Genomic DNA, 17468 nt, shown 5'->3' with positions numbered 1-17468 from the left:
GGAAGGAGGGAGGGAGGGAGGGAGGGAGGGAGGGAGGGAGGGAGGGAGGGAGGGAGGGAAGGAAGGAAGAAGAAAAAGAAAAAATAAAAGGGCCGGGCGGTCGTGGCGCACACCTTTAATCCCAGCACTTGGGAGGCAGAGGCAGGTGGATTTCTGAGTTCGAGGCCAGCCTGGTCTACAGAGTGAGTTCCAGGACAACCAGGGTTGCACAGAGAAACCCTGTCTCGAAAAACCAAAAATTAAAATAAAATAAAATAAAATAAAATAAAATTAAATTAAAAAAGAAAAGAGATCTGGAGTGAATATCTGGTCTTGTTTAGTTTTGTTTTAGACATTTTAAATTTAGACCCTGCTGGGAATGTGAGATGGAAGTTTAGCTGTCAGTCAGAACGAAGAGAACCCGAGTGAGAGCTTAACACTGAAGTACGAGTGTTAGAATCTTTACAGAAACATAGGAAGACAGACTGAATTTGTTCCTGTGTCACACTGTCAGTGTGATCAAACAACCCACCCACCTTAGCCTGACATGTTGGCACATACCTGCAATCACAACACATGGGAAACTGGGTAGGAGACTGACTGTAAATGAGACCAGCCTGGGCTATCTGTGCATTTTAGGTCTGTAATACATGATAAGACCCTATTCCAAGAAAAGAATAGGCTGGAAGAAATGAAGGAAGGCACGCACACACATGTATTTGTGGATAAATAGAAAATTTGCTACATCGCATGGTATACTAAACTGTTCACAGTGGCTTCATCTGGAGAGTGAAATTTGGTGTAAGGAAGTACATTTATCTGTTTTTAACATCTTTCAAGGAACTCTTATGTTACAGTCTCTAAAGTGATTAACAGGCTAACAGTTTGCATAAAATTAAAAACCAGGCTGTTTTGTTACAGTTTAGACAAGGTAGCAGAGGTATGAGACAATTTATCAGTGATGACAGGAGAAAAAAAAAAAACTTCCCTAAAGGATGAAATGTTCCTGAATCCCCATAATATCAGGATAAGGTATCCCCAAGGCCACATACATCACAGTGTGTTTTTTAAAACAAGGTTTCTCTGTGTAGCCCTGGCTGTCCTGGCATGTGCTCTGTAGAGCAGGTTGGCCCAAAACCCAGAGAACTGCCTGCCTCTACCTCCAAACAAAAATCAAAAAAACAAAAGCAACAACAACAAAAAATCTGAGATTAAAGGCATGCCCCACCACACATAGCCTTTTCTTGCAGAAGCATGGGAGTCAAAGACTAGTCTACTGAGACTGAATGGCTCTAAGTTCCCTACTGAAGAGAAACTGTTTTTTGTCCTCATTCTGTAATTTTTGGTGTTCTGTCAGGTACTGATCTGGGTTATTGAGAGGCTCTTTCTTGGTCTAAAACTGACACCTAGTGGAATGACTATTTAAATCCTTGCCCTTTTGATCTTGGCCTTTTTTTTTTTTCATAACAAAAGTTATATATTTGAAACTCAAAATGCAGCTCCAGAAAGTAGAAAAAAATGCTTATTCAGAGTGCTAGTCTCAAATTCACAATCATGATGTCTACTCCAGAAAATATAGTCAGCTCTAGTTTGCAACACAAGTTCAAATAGACCAAAGGCCTACCCACATCAAAAAAGATTACTGAGAGAATTCAAATTCACCCTCAACTCAAAGCTCACAATCTTAGCCACTTCAATATACCATTTATCAAGAAAAATAAATGTGTAAAGACACCAACCATAGCTATGACACTGGGAACCTGGATTTTCTCCAGTGTTTCCTTAAGCTGATCCACTTCCACTCGATATTCATCCAGTTGACACTCCAACTTTTCCCTGCGGAGTCGCTCATAGGCCAGCTGCCCCTGCAGCTCTTTGATGGTCCTATCAAAAATGTTTTTTCAGTCAGTTCTGATTTACCTAACAACTATTTTTTGTTAACAGTGTAAACCATCTATACTTTAAAGCAAATAAAATCAATCATTTATTTGTCAACTGTACTTAAGATCTTATATAAACCAGAAGTGATTTAGGGACTGGGGACAAGCAGTGACCATAAAATAAATAAGCAAAGTACATGGTGTGCTGGAAGGTAACAAGAACTAAGAGAAGGAAAAAATAAAGCAGGAATCAGTGATATAAAATGTGGAACAGGTGTCAACTTGAAACAAGCTAGAGTCAAGTGAAAAGAGAACTGCAACTGAGAACGTCCTTCCATTAGACTGACCTGGGAGCTGGTCTATCGTAATGAAAATGAGTGAGATTAGAAGGCCCAGCCAGCTATGACGAACAAGCCAGTAAGCAGCTTCAGTTCTTATCTCCAGGTTCTTGCCTTGGGTTCCTGCCCTGACTTCTCTTCAAAGACAAGAGTGTAACTTGGATGCATAAGGTAAATAATCACTTTCCCTACCCTGTGTTGGTTTTGGTCAGTGTTTCATCACAGCAACAAAAAGCAAAGTAGAACAGAAATTGGTACCAGAGAGTGAGCTGCTGTGGTAACCTGGGTAGGTTGTTTTGGGAAGGATTGTAGAAGCTTTTAGAACTTTGGGCTCCAAGTGCTAAAACCTTAATGAACTGTTGTGGGAGCTTGGAAGTAAGAATTTTGAAAGACGTAGGCTGCTTTGTAAAGTGAGTAGACACTACCAGGGTCATTCCTGTGATGTTTTTTGAGTTAAGAGATCTTTGGAAGCCTGGCAGTGGTGGCACACGCCTTTAATCACAGCACTTGGGAGGCAGAGGCAGGCGGATTTCTGAGTTTGAGGCCAGCCTGGTCTACAGAGTGAGTTCCAGGACAGCCAGGGCTATACAGAGAAACCGTGTCTCGAAAAACCAAAAAACAAACAGAGAGAGAGAGAGAGAGAGAGAGAGAGAGAGAGAGAGAGAGAGAGAGAGAGAGAGAGAGATATCTTGGAAGCAAAGACTATGCTTCACTGCAACAACAGATGCTGTTATCTGGGGCTGAAGAACCAGCTGTGATTAACTAAAGACCAGCACCCACCACTTAAATGAATTTGCTTTTGGAGGCTAATTAATACTGGTTAACTGGGGCATAGAAATTAGGTGTGATTAACAAGAGATAAGAATTACTGAGTTAACATTTTCTGATAGGTATTTCCTCAGGGTCAGCACAGGCTGTGGTCTAGTAGGGAGTCAAGGCTGGATCTCAAACGAAAAGATGAACTTAGAAATGTGTAAGAATTTTCCAAATTCCAGACATGAGGCATAAGCCTTAATTCCAGCATGCAGGAGAAAGACATAGGCAAACTCCTTGAACATGAGGAAGCATTCCTGGACTATAGTGAATTCTGAGCCAACACCCTACATTGTAAGATCCTCACAGGTACTAAATACAAAGCATTGGTTTTAAGGACATTACTTCTTAGACTCCAGCTGTTCCTTCTTCTGCTTTAGATCCTCTTCTGTTATTCCACCCAAGTGTTTAAAGTTGCTCTCAGCGATTTCCAGAAGTTGTCTCAATTCTACAATTTTCTTATGAGCTCTCACTGAAAGACAGTTAAATAGGAACCTAATTTAGATGACAGCACATTCACTTGCAGGATGATGATACTCTCTCAACATTTGGTTCTTTTTCTTTTGCAACATCTTTTTTTTTTTATTGGATGTTTTATTTACATTTCATATTTTGTCCCCTTACCCCATCCCCTACCCACCCAGGAACCCCCTATCCCCTCACCCCTCCTCCTTCTTCTCTGTGGAGCAACATCTTTTAAAAATATTTATTAATTTTATTTTATGTGGATGAGTATTTTGCCTCTGTGTGTGCCTGTGGAGGTCAGAAGAAGGCATTTGACCCCCTGGAACTGGAGTATAGATGGTTCTGAGCTGCCATGTGAGTGCTGGGAACCAAATCCAAATCCTGCCAAAGAGTATATGACACTCTTATCCACTGAGCTATCTCTCCACCTCCATTTGCTTCTTCTTTAACAGAACTTCTTTAACAGTCTGCTGCTTATGGAAGGAACTCATCCAAATGTGATATATATGTGGAAGGGGAAATATCAGCAATGCAAGCAATAAAAAACATAGTTGGAAGATTCTTTATCTGTTATTGGAACATGCATCAGATAATTATAATGCAGACATCATAGGCAAAATATCTTAAAGAAGATTAGCAGTGTTTTAAGATGAGAAGTAAGTACCAGGCCATCTATTATATACTACATGTTAGAAAATTCAAGAAAATTGATGCTTCTTCAGGTTATCCCTTGGTAGAACTCACAATGGAAGGATCTGCCATGTCCCAGGAAAAATAAGCCTGAGATTGTACTAGGAGCTTTTAAGTCTTTTTAAAGAAAAATTAAATATATCTAGACATGAGCTTCAATTTTTCTTAGAAAATACGGTTTAATCACAACTATATATTCCAACCAGAATAACTAAAAACTTCTTCCAAAGATCAAAAGGAAGACAACACATCTGAGCCTCTGCCACAAGCTAAGCAGTTCCCATTCTTTAGTGTATGAAATTAAGCGTTGTAACAAGTCTGTCAGGGTAGCAATAGCAACACTGCTGGATTTCATAGATGAGAAAACTAATGTTCTAAAAGCAACCAAGCTAAACAGTGGTAAAGCTCTGATGTCTGAACCTACTGCCTAAGATCTACTATTCACTCACTATATGGCTTACATGGTTGTACTTAGATTAGCCTCAATTCAAACACATTCTTCTAGCTTTCCTCACCAGAGATCCACTGAAACCATCCTTCTTATCCATTAGAACACACCATGGCTTCCCTGACCATACACAGTGAGAAGAAACAGTAAGATTATGTGGCATGAATATACTCCCTTCAGGATACAGTAAGTATGGTGACAAAGATCCTACATAAACAAGTCTGAAAGCCTTACATCCAGTTATAGGGTAACTTTGGACAAGTAACTTAGCCTCTATAAACCTAGGGCTCTGTCTTAGTCAACAGGCTATGAAGAGATACTGTAGCAGGATATTTATACTGCTACATTGTATTCACAGTGGAGCTCTGTGATTAGGCAGTAGAAGAGGAGGTGGAGCTGGGAGAAGAAAGAGAGGAAGGGGAGGGGGGAAAGAGAGGAAGGGGAGGAGAGAGGGAGCAGCCATGGGAACCACAGATGGGTCTAAAGCTGTCCTGGGTAACAACTTCTATCAAAAGGTTAGATATTGAGTAACAACTCTATTGTGTGAGCATCTTGTTAATTGAGCATTTCCAAATATATAAATCCTTTAGATAATCATTACGCTTTAAGAGTCTTCATTCTACTAGGTACTGCGAGGATGGCAGATATTGTGTGGGGTTCAGCTTTGTGGATACACCATGGTAGATTGATGGGTGCCAGGGTCTGAGCATCTAGCTAGCCAGAGGCCTGGTCAGAGCTGAGGAGCAGCAGGAACATGGCAGCTGCCTGGGAACAACCCAGAGCAGGCACCGTTTTCTAAATATCACTTGTTACAAGACATCATGACCATGGAAACTCTTATAAAGGAAATTTTAATTGGGGCTGGCTTACAGTTTCAGAGGTTTAGCCCACTGTCATCATAGTGAGAAGCATGATAGCATGCAGGCAGATTCGATGCTGGAAAGTTAGCTAGTGTTCTACATCTGGATCAGCAGACAGCAGGGAGAGACAATAGGCCTGGCTTGAGCATTTGGAACCTCAAGATCATCCCCAGTATCACATTTCCTCCAACAAGGGCACACCTAATAATGCCACTCCCTATGAGCCTGTGGGAGTTATTTTCATTCAAGTCACTATAGGCTCTTTATAAATCAAATAATATGATACCTTAGTGTTTCTTAAGAGATATTATCATTCCCATATACGTAAACTGTGACAGATAAAAAAGTGAGGGTGTCAGATCTGAAACTAGAGCTACAGGCAGTTGTGAGCTACCATGTGGGTAGTGGGAATTGAACCAGGTCCTCTGGAAAAGCAGCCAGTACTCTTAACTATTGAGCCATCTCTCCAATTCACTTGTTTATTTGTTTGCTTAAAGCATAACACCTATAAAAATCACAACCTCATTGGTTTCTGGGTATCTGTTTGTGTCAAGCAGCATATATTCTGGAGGAGAGGGGCAGTCTAACTTAAACTAATTTAGGATGTTTTAGTGGTTATCTATTCATTATTGACTGAACAGATCTCTCCCAAAATTCACATTAAAGCTCTATATTCCAGTGTGATGTTACTTGGAGATGGGGTTTTTAGAAGGTGACTGGAGTTAATGTCCTATTATCATGAGATTAATAGCATTAGAGGAGTCCACTTTAGATGGACTACTTTTGCATCTTTGTTCTGACCCTAAGCCTTCCTCACTCTTTCATTTGAGGACATGGTCATAGCACAGTCAATAGCAGGCCCTTCTCCATAAAACAATCATGTTAGACTTTGATCATGTTAGACTTCCAGTGTCTAATTGCAAGAAATAAATTTCTGTTGTTTAACTTTCCCAGTCTCTAACTACAACAGCCTGAGCATACTAAGACACCATTAGATGGAATCAGATTATCGTCCAACTGGTAATCCTATGTTGGAGATTGGTTCAAAGGCTTTGATTCAGTTGGGAATCTGTATGTCCAGACACTGAAGGACCTCCACCCCAACTGTTTTTTTTTTTTTTTTTTTTTTTGGTTTCTTTGTTTTTCGAGACAGGGTTTCTCTATATCGCTCTGGCTGTCCTGGAACTCACTCGGTAGACCAGGCTGGCCTCAAACTCAGAAATCCACCTGTCTCTGCCTCCCAAGTGCTGGGATTAAAGGCGTGCGCCACCACCGCCCGGCCCCAACTGGTTTTTGATCAATCAATAAAGATGCCAATGAAATAAGGTAGGACACTTAGAGTTGTGTGGGTAGAACACAGAGAACAACAGAGGAGATCACCATGACTCTGCGTAGAAGAATGGGACGCAGGAGCAGCAGGAGATAAAGCCAACCAACTATGGGAGATTTGGGCCTGGGGTAGCAGGGGAAGGTTTAGGAGTGTTCAGTCTTTAAGGTAGCCAAGGCATTTTAAAAATAAGCTTGTGCATGTGTGTGTGTGTGTGTGTGTGTGTGTGTGTGTGTGTGTCTTTCATTCATGGATCCAAAGATTGCTCCAGGGTGGGTGTGCATGTGCGATCCACCAGGAGCCAAAGCAGTGAAGCACAACTCACTGCTACAATCCAGAGGACAATGAGAGACTAGAAGTGTTACATGCTTTCTCACCCTCCAGTCTCTTATATCCTCCACAGTAAGAATGATAGTCTTCAAACATAAACCAATGAACATGGCTGTCACTGTTTGAATGACAATGTCCCCCAAAGGTTCTCATATTTGAGGACATGGTCCTTAAATGACTAGGAAATGTAAGCAGTGCAGCCTTGCAGGAAGAAGTCAATGAGATTAGGCTCTAAGAGCTAAAAAGCCTCCTTGAGTTTTTTTCTCTCTCCTTCAAAGCTCCCTGCTTCCTGTTCCTGCCGCCATGCCTGTGGCCAGCAGCTTGCTACTATAATTATACCTCCCTGCAGGACTGACACCTTTCTGGGACTATAAGCCTAAATAAACTATTCCTTCTCTAAGATGCTTAGTATTAAGCAACAGAAACATGATTAATACATTCTCTCAGCTGTTAGGAGCACTTGCTACTCTTCCTGAGAATTCAAGTTAGGACCCCAGCACCCACATTTAGTGGCTGTCTTAGTTAGTGTTTTACTGCTGTGAAGAGACAATATGACCTAAGCAACTCTTATAAAGGCAAACATTTACTTTTTTTTTTTAAATATTTATTTATTTATTGTATTGATGAGTACACTGTAGCTGTCTTCAGACACACCAGAAGAGGGCATCCAATCTCATTACGGATGGTTGTGAGCCACCATGTGGTTGCTGGGATTTGAACTCAGGACCTCTGGAAGAGCAGTCAGTGCTCTTAACCGCTGAGCCATCTCTCCAGCCCAAAGGCAAACATTTAATTGAGGCTGGTTTACTATGGTTTCAGAGGTTTAGTCCATTATCATCACGGTAGGAAGAATGACAGCATCCAGGCAGACATTGTTAGCATTCTGTCTAAACTCTACCCCATAGTTGCCTGGCAATAGCCAGGTATACTCCTCCCCACAGTTACCTGGCAATAGCCAGGTAGGCCTGACCAGTGGGCTTGTTCCCTCTCTTGATCTCTTGCCTCTTGCTTCTCTCTTGCCCTTGCTCTCTCCTTCCCATTCGCTTCCCCTCCCCCTCTCTCCACGTGCTCATGGCCAGCCTCTACTTCTCTACTCCCTCTCTGTCTGCCTTTCTTTGCCTCTACTACCCTCTTAACTTCCCTCCCCATGCCCTGAATAAACTCTATTCTATACTATCGTGTGGCTGGTCTCTCAGGGGGAAGGGATGTCTTAGCATGGGTCCACTGAGGCACTCCCTTCCCCTACACCTCACCACACCCCCATAGAACATATTCCTTTTCTCTTTATCTTTTTATGAACACATCAGACATGGTGCCAGAGAAAGAGCTCAGAGTTTTACATCTTGATCTGATGGCCACTAGGAGAACACTGACTTCCATGCAGCTAGGAGGAGGGGCTCAAAGCACAGCCCCACAGTGACACACTTCCTCCAACAAGGCCACACCTACTAATAGTGCTATTCCCTGGGCCAAGCATATTCAAAGCTCTACAGTGGCTCAAAACCTAAAACTACAGCCCCAAGGGGATCCAAAGCCTCTGGACTCCAAGGTTATCTAAATTCATGTGCACACATGCACATACACACACACACACATATGCACCCCCACAATAAAAAAAATAGCAAAAAGTAAATATTTTCAAAAGAAAATTATAAACACTACCATGGTTTTAAAAAATAAAAAAATCAGTTCAAAGTCATGGAGAAATGATTTACATGTGTACCAATGTAATCCTAGCATTTCACACTGTCTAACACATAAACAATATTCAGTAAGCACATGCTGGATGATAAAAGAGAAATAACTGAGAAAGCACAGTTACCAAGACATCATGTAGTTGAGTTACAGAGACATCTATGTTGAGTCCAGAATATTTTGTAAAGTCCAAAATGCAGAACTGTCTCTGGTATACTTCCATAGTCCTTAGCCAAGGCTGTGAACAGTGTACAGATCCACACATGTTGGATAAATGGCATGCCTTCCTCATCCATGTCACCTATCTAAATCCTACCCATTCAAGGGAAAGCCCAAACCACACTTCTACAAAGTTTCTCTTGCTACACTCTTCTGAGTGAATAATCCTTTTAAATGCATTGCCATTCACCTAACTATCCAGGCCAAGTGCCTATGAGTCATCTTTCCCTGCCTTCATCTTCAAACTCCTCCCACCCAGATCAATCAGCAAATCCCACGGCCCCCTTTAACAGCATAGCCAAACCTCACTATCTCCATTCCAAACCAAGCTATCACCAACTCTCTTCTCAATTAAGGCCACTTCCTTTGACCTTCCCACTTTCATTCAGGCCCTGAGAAAGGAAACGGCCTTTCAACCCTCTGGAAATCTAGATACAAAAACAAGTAGAACTAATCAGATCCTGGCTTGCTTTCTTTACAACCAACCTCTAGGTAATGTATAGCCTTATTACTGCTGTCTGGTTAAAACATCATGGTGTGTGTGGGGGGGGAGATCTTAAAAGGAAATACACAGTGTTAATTCGAGCTCTTCTGGAATGAAAATCTCTAGTATAAAAAACACTGAAGCAAAACAAGAATGTGTCTGGTAGCCATGGGCCTCCATTACAGACTGTAGAGCCCAGGAACAATACAGATAGCACTGTACCGCTCTTGCACAATTCCTTTACAAATTTCTAAATTAAACACTTTATCCATATTGTCAAATAAATATGTTTTCTCCTAATTAACCCACATTAAATGTTACATTCTTTGTACCCCTCAGTCTGCTACATCTCAGTAGTTAGAATAACAGTCTTTTTTCAAGAATAATAGTCTTTAAACACACATCAAATAACATCATTCTTGCCCTAAACTCCTCCAAAGGCTTAAAAGAAAACCTAAATCTAAATTCTTATTAGGGTCTTTATGATCCTACTAGGCCCCTACTCACCTCTCCAAGCTTCTCTGTTAACTTCTTAGTGACTCCACTCAGGCACACTGATACTCACCTTTGCACATGCTCTGTTTAGTATTCCCTCCCAAGACCTTCATACAGTTTATTCTCATCATTCAGGTCTCTTCTGAAATGTCACCTCAGAGACCTAATAGTTACCTATACCATCACCCTGACTCATTTCCTTTATACTCCTATTTTCTTTTCAATTCTTTATTACTCTCCCCTATGGCTACCAATACCAAACAGTAGGTTCTTTGAATTGGTCCATTTCTCTAATAACGACAACTGTCTGGCACAGTAGATAAGCAGAAAATTTGTTGCAAACATTGTTTTTAAAAATTGCTGGACTGAGAATCTATGCATAACAACTAGTGAAAAAAGAAGCCATAAATTTGAAGGGGGGGAGGGTATATTAGAAGTTTTGAAGGGAGTAAAGGGAAAGGAGAAAAGGCATAATTATATTATAATCTCAAAAATAAAATAATCATTAGTGCTAGAGAGATAAGCTAACAGCTAAGAGCACTTGTTGCTCCTGCAGAGGATCCAGGTTTGATTCCTAGGACGACATGGTGCCTATAACATGCTGACTGTATCTGCAGCTCCAGAGGATCTGATGCCTACTTCTGGACTTTGTGAGCACCAGTAATATACATGGTACACAGACATATATACAAACAAAACACACACATAAAGATAATGAAAATAATGAACCTTTACAAAAAGATAATTTACCAGCAGGCCTTGGAAATGTTTTTGTGTATGCTAGGGTGGGAAGGAGTTAAAATCTTCCTATGTAGTCCACGCTTGCTCTCAGCTCACTATACAGCCCAGACTGGCCTCAGACTTTGATCCTCTCACTCAGCCTCCCTAGTGCCAGCATTATCACTCTTGACTTGGCTCTTTCCATGCCTATGATCCACTTAAATACATTTGTCTTATGTAACTTCTTTAGTTTCCATGTTACACTCTTTCATTCCAAAGACCATATCTTACACTTAGTCATACTTTCAATAACTCCTAGCACAAAAACACTGGAACTGGTTCTGATTCTGAAAATACCAAATTACTTTTCTTTGCAGACAATGTTATTTGAATAAGCTCCATACTTGAGGTAAAAAAAAAAAAGTAGGCTTGATTGTTAATTTTTATTTATGTGTATTGTTAATTTGTATCTATGCATATGGTGGGGCGATGCCACCTAGAGCCTAAGCTACACTAGAAGTGGGGGCAAGAAATCAACTCTAATGGAGCAGCAAGAGCTCTTAACCACCCACTGAGCCAGCTCCCCAGCCCTAGTATTTGTCTGCCTTTATTTCTTTGTTTGTTTACAGTGTGTGTATGATATATATTGTCTGTGTACACACATTCATATGTACACATGTTCTTTCATGTGCACTCAGGCAAGCATGTACTATAACATGTTTGGGGTTCAAACAACCTCTGGTGTTGGTTCTTGCTTTCCATCATGATAGAGACAGGTTCTCTTTGTTGTTTGTGGATGCCTACTCCAGGTTACTCCAGGTTACTCCAGGTTACCTGGCCCTCAAGCTTTGACACATTACCTTATCTTTGCCTCCCATCACGTGTTAGGAGCACTGTATTATAGAAGCATGCCACCTTGCCAGTGTTACATGAGTTCTAAAGATTACATGCAGTGATTTTTACCTACTGAGCCATCTCTCCAGCCCCGTGGCCGTTGTAGTTTTGAGTGGCTGATTCATGATAGAGGCAGCATACTTACTTCTGGCATTTGCTTTGTCTGATTCACTCAAACATAAGTCATCCTTGGCATCGGTGCTTCCTTCAACACCGTGCCTTAAAAAAAAATTCATATGCTCTTTATCACTTTCAATGTCATCTATGTCATATTTCTGTAGCCCCTCCAAGAGTTTCACTGCGGCCAAATGAGCGAATCTGTAAAAAAGAATTAATAATTAACCAGATCCAAAACAACTATACATTTAAACTGCAGGTCACACTTAGACAATTTCACTGTACATGCACTTCAATCATCCCACCCCCCAAGCAAGAAAGCAAGCCTGTTCCTGAAAGTCACTGAGAACTGACCTGCACTCAGCCATGTGGGAACCTTGGTTATTGAATACTATAAAGTACTTCTATTGAGAAGTGATCCCACAAGTGCTGCTGCTGAAAAGTCCACTGAGGGAGGAGATCCCACATAAAAATAGTATTTAGCATGCCTTCAAACTGAATTACTCTATGGACTACAGAGCCCAGAAGATTCCCTTGATTCTCTATTTTATTTACTTCTGCTAGCCCAAGGCAAGGTGACAAAATTAATTCTGGTTCCAGTTTTAGAGTTAATTCTAGTTTTTATCATAATCACTTTCTCACTTACTCTTCATCCTTCAACCCAAAGCACTTAGCACATTTGAAATTTAAAGGAATAATGCCATCTCCTTCTGTTTGCTATTCTCTTTGCTCCCTTTCACATTTCATTAAACCTCTAATAATAATTTTTTTGGGGAGGGTTTGGTTTTTCGAGACAGGGTTTCTCTGTGTAGTCCTGGCTGTCCTGGAACTCACTCTGCAGACCAGGCTGGCCTTGAACTCAGAAATCTGCCTGCCTCTGCCTCCCAAGTGCTGGGATTAAAGGCGTGCACCACCACTGCCTGGCATAAATTCTTAATCTTAGAAATGTTTCTGTTGTAAATAAGTGAAACAAGCATTATTTTCCCATAATGTTCTTAACTGAAATATATATTGCTTTCTTCTAGGGCACGGAGAATTGCCCTAGTATAGAATATTAAATTCTACTTTCCACACTGTTACGGTTTGAATGTGTAATGTTCCCTATACTTATGTTTTGAATACCCAGCCAGGTCTCCTATCATGCTATAAGGGAGGCTGTTAGGAGATAAAGCCTGGTGGACAGAAATAGGCTGCTAGAGAGAAGGCTTTGAAGAGTATACCCACCACTGGAGAGCCAGAGATGACTGCTTCCGGGTTTGCTTATGTGAACAACCACCACCACATATTCTCACCACCAAGCCTTGGCTGCCAGGCCTTCCTAACTGTGCTGAGCTGAAATACTCTGAAACCCATGAGCCCAAATTAGCTTTTCTCCTTTCAAGTTGTTGATTAGTTAATTTGGTTAAAGCAATGCAAAAGAAACTAATACATTCATATTTTTTAAACTATACATTATACATACATTCTTATTCTTTTAATCAGGTACAGCAAGTAAATTATTAAAGAGCTATCAATCCAGCTGTTTGCAGCTCGGTTGTACAGTACTTGTCTAATATGTACAAGCACCCAGGTTTGATTCCCAGCACCACAAGAAGAAAAATAAAATTTAGTAATAAAGGTATCTAGAGTTGTCAGGCTGACAAGGGACAGCAGTAAGGAGCTATGGTAGACTAGAGACAGCCAGGACACGCTTGTATCTTCACAAAATTGAAAAAAGAACTCTGGGTGTGTAGCTACAGGCATGTGCAACAGATAGTGACCAGGTCAAATCCAAACATACTGTACCTTAAATTATGGAAGAAGCAAAGAACTGCAGTACTACACTACTAGTACCACTGTAGTGACCTCTAGGTAGCACAGCATGGGACGAGAAAGAAAATTCCACTCAGGGCTTTAAGAAAAAGGAGAGAAGGGAACCTGGAAAAAAGATCCATGGGCACTGTGCAAAATTAGTGTAAGACCGCAGATCTGGATCTATCTGTAGACACGCACAGGAAAAGGCCCCAGCACTTGCTAATTCGCTCAGTGTGCTATGCTGAGCAAGCATACAAAGGGAGGTGCTACCATGGAACCTCAGGCTTAAAGAACTAAGGGCCCTGCATCTTCACACCTTCAAGTGCCAGTGGCCTCTCCTCTTCACTAGCTCCACAAGTGCTTGCTGCAAGAGTCAATGTGGGCCTAAGAAACCTAAGAAACGGGCTGTGATTTGAATACAGATTTACCGATACAGATCTCCAGGGCTGGGAAATGCACGCAGAGGGAAACAGGGAAACTTCCATTTGGCAATGGTAGCCTGACCTCTGAGAAGTGGAGTGAAAGTAGCCATGGGTGGCTATAAGCAGGGGCTGGAACAGAGACCAGCATTGCTAGAGCACAGAGGATTCCTCAGTGCCCATCCGTGAATCATGCCCTTGGTGCAGACTGTGTGGGTTTGACCACCTTCTCCACTCTGAACCTCCAGAGACAAATGGTAGAAATATGCCATAGCTTTGGTGTTCCCATGCCCAAGCACACGCAGGAGGTAGACTGTGCCAGTACATGAGGCACCACTCCTGTACTTGCTGCAGTGCTGGGTTCACATACAGAGATGACAGGCATGAACTGAGCCAGTGGCAGTCACCGTCCTAGCTCTTGCCTAGCTAAGTAAGGCTCAGAAAGGGCCCAGCCTCCACACTGTTCTTTCAGGTACAACCTGTTTGGAATAGAGAAAAAAACAACTCTCTGCCCACTTCCCCAACTCCAGTACATTTCAAAAGAAGCGGCTTGGCAGGAGAAGAAACATCAAATCTCTCATCTGCTTATGGGAAAGAACTAATGTTTTTTTCTTTCTTTTTGAGACAGGGTCATGCTTTACAGCCCTGGCTGGCCTCAAACTACAGAGATCTTCCCACCCCTGCCTTCAGAATGGTCGCCATGTACTATAATGCCCATCGTGGCTTTAATCACTTTTTTTTTCTTCTAACTTTCTTTTTCCTATTATTTCTCATACCTTAGTTCTACATCCCTTTCCTCTCTTGCCAATCTTCCTGCTACTTTCCCCTATTCCCGCTCCTTGTGAATTAGTTTTTAATATCCTAACTTACCCTATAAGTTCCCTTTGTTATCTTTTTTATTCTACTTAAGAGATATAGTCCTTATTTCCATTTTTTTACTTTACTATATATAAGTATTAGGTTAGATATATGGTAGCATATGCCTATAATCTCAGCCCTTGGGAAGCTGAGGTGGCAGGAGGATTATAGCTTTGAGGCCAGTTTGGACTGTCTGGTAATTTAAAGCCAGCCTGGACTATGGAGAAAGACCATGTCTCAAACAAGCAAATAAAGTTGAGTCTTGACAAAGGCAGTGAAGGAAGCACTTTCAACAAATAGTGCAATAACTGATATCCATATGCAAAAGAATGAACTTATATGCATATCTAGTACAACATATTTTTTAAAAAAATTATAATGAACCATAGACCTTGCAGCCTACAACTATACAACTTCTAGAAGAAATCATAGAATGCAAAGTCACTAAGATTTTTCAAGATCTAACACCAAACACATGCTCCAAAAAAGGAAAACTTCACTAAAACTGACTCATCTTCAAAGATATTTTAAGAGTATGAAAACATCCCACAACTGAGAGAAAAATATTCTTTGCAAAGGATATTTTCTGAGAAAGAACTGGTATCTAGAATTTATAAAGAACCCTTTAGAACCAACAACAAGAAAATAACCTGAGGTATAATGGCACAAACCTCTAATCCTAGCACCACGGAGGCTGAGACAGGACTGCAAGTTGAAGGGGAGCCTGAGCTACATATAAGTAAAGTTAAGTAGCTGTTGGACCCAACCAAACATCAGGTCAAGCCTCACCTGCCACTGTAGCCCATACTCATAGTATAAATTCAAGCAGCTCTGAATGACAAAACTGCAGAATGTTATGTTGCAAATCCTCCAGCAAGGGTCAACATAAATGCTGCTGCTTCAAAAAATAATGGTTTCCTTGACAGCAGTCTAAGTCCCATCCCTCTGCAATCTCTCTTTCATCATTTACTCTCATCTGTGCTGTTTCCAAAGCTACACCACTGACAGTCAGGAGAGCTGGCAGTTTTCCTCACTCATACACACAATGTAGTGTGGGTGAGGCAATGGTTCGGTTGCAAAGCTTTGTTTGTACATCAGTGTTCCGAGGGCTTCCATGACTGCAGGCACTGTGCTTCCCACCTTCACAGTCTGTCCGACCTGTACCACAGTGCCTGGCCTGCAAGAACAGACTAGACACTGAAGAAACAACCAAAGGAGCACAAAGACGGGCCTGACCTGCATGAGCTCGCAGAGTTCTGTAATAGAGGCTACATTTAGCTCCCACGTGAATTCCTAACTACGATTCAAACCGTTAGAGCTGCTCCTCTACTCTCACTGTTGTTATTCCTTTTTACCAGTTTCTCAGCAAGGCATCAAGGATATCTGGGTGGAACGAGCATTGTGCGCACTGGTTAGATCACTGCAGCATGCTGGAGACTCCTGGACCTGACCTTATCAGGTAGATGCTCACTGTCATGGACTTTGCTCTTATTTTGAAATGTTCCTTCCCCAAAGGAAAGAGAACTAATACTATCATCTAACACCATCATCCAGCTGAGAATGATTGCTTTAAAGAGGAGACCCAATAAGAAATCAACATCAATCGACTTAAAAACTGTGATTCCATCAGCATCTTACTGAGTCCCCCAAACCTGTATTAAATAATCAGAAATTTCTAAGTATGAGAAACTAAATGCACAACTCTGAAAGCAGAAGCAAGAAGACAGTACAAGCAAGTAGAAGACAGGGTTTTATACCTCTTAGCCACATCGCTGGGTCTCTCTCCTGCTTTGTTGGTAATATTGCTGTCAGCTCCTGTGTCAATCAACCACTGCAAACAATCTATGTGGCCCTGTCCAGCAGCTTTAAACAAGAAAAAAAAAAAAGGAAACACGTAATTCATACAGAGAGAGTTGTTACTGAAAACAGTTTCCTGACATTTTGACCTCGTAGTAACTAACAAAAGTATGCTGTGCAAATATTTTCTATTTTTCACTTGTACATCTATTAGACATTTAACCAAATATCTACTGTGCTCAGGTCCTATCCAAATAATTTTGGATATAGATACAAAAATTGGAATTTAAACCTCAAACAAGCAGGACTAGAAAGCAGTCTTCCTAACCCTTTCTAAAGTGCTATGTCATACTGCACAACTCCTATACAGTCTTGTGTCTCCAATATGAGCATTCCAATCACAAGGACCTCAGAGACATCAATAATCTTGCTCTGTGCATATAAAGTCACACACAAAAGAAATCTTTTCTCAAACATTTTACATATACTTATTTACTCTGTGTCTGTACCTGCACAGTATAAATCTGGAGGTCAAAGGACAACTTCCAGCACTTCTATCATGTAGATTCCAAGGATCAAACTCATGTCATCAGGTCTGGGTTTCACTAATCATTAAATATAGTGAGAGATATACACTGATAACTGTCATAAATACATTGTTACTAAGTTGTAAGGAGCCGCCATTAGAAGATGGCGCTTGTTCCCTCTGTTTGAGGTGGAAAACAACTGCATTCAGGGTCATAAACACCTGCTGTGAGCCTGTGTATCTTTCAGACCCAGCTCCTCACCCTCCCGAGCAGTATGTAAATGAAGTTCTGCAAGAAGCACCAATTAGACACTTACACA

The 17468-nt window shown here is 41.2% G+C and overlaps 1 protein-coding gene across 1 annotated transcript in view; it reads right to left on the bottom strand.

The window, feature by feature from the left end:
- Ankrd42 (ankyrin repeat domain 42) overlaps positions 1 to 17468 on the bottom strand; it is a 46592-nt gene that overhangs the window by 2951 nt on the left and 26173 nt on the right. Inside the window, exons 8-11 of the mRNA XM_028770648.1 lie at positions 16583 to 16688; positions 11783 to 11955; positions 3356 to 3482; positions 1719 to 1863 (exon numbers count right to left, since the gene is read on the bottom strand). Of these exons, the coding sequence (XP_028626481.1) occupies positions 1719 to 1863; positions 3356 to 3482; positions 11783 to 11955; positions 16583 to 16688 (551 nt within the window). The remainder of the gene's footprint in view (positions 1 to 1718; positions 1864 to 3355; positions 3483 to 11782; positions 11956 to 16582; positions 16689 to 17468) is intronic.

Source organism: Grammomys surdaster, unplaced genomic scaffold (assembly GCF_004785775.1).
Source record: "Grammomys surdaster isolate TR1022 unplaced genomic scaffold, NIH_TR_1.0 203, whole genome shotgun sequence".
In the NCBI taxonomy this organism is placed as follows: domain Eukaryota; kingdom Metazoa; phylum Chordata; class Mammalia; order Rodentia; family Muridae; genus Grammomys; species Grammomys surdaster.
The sequence above is the reverse complement of the archived record's forward strand: the minus strand, read 5'-3'. Positions and strand labels throughout refer to the sequence as shown.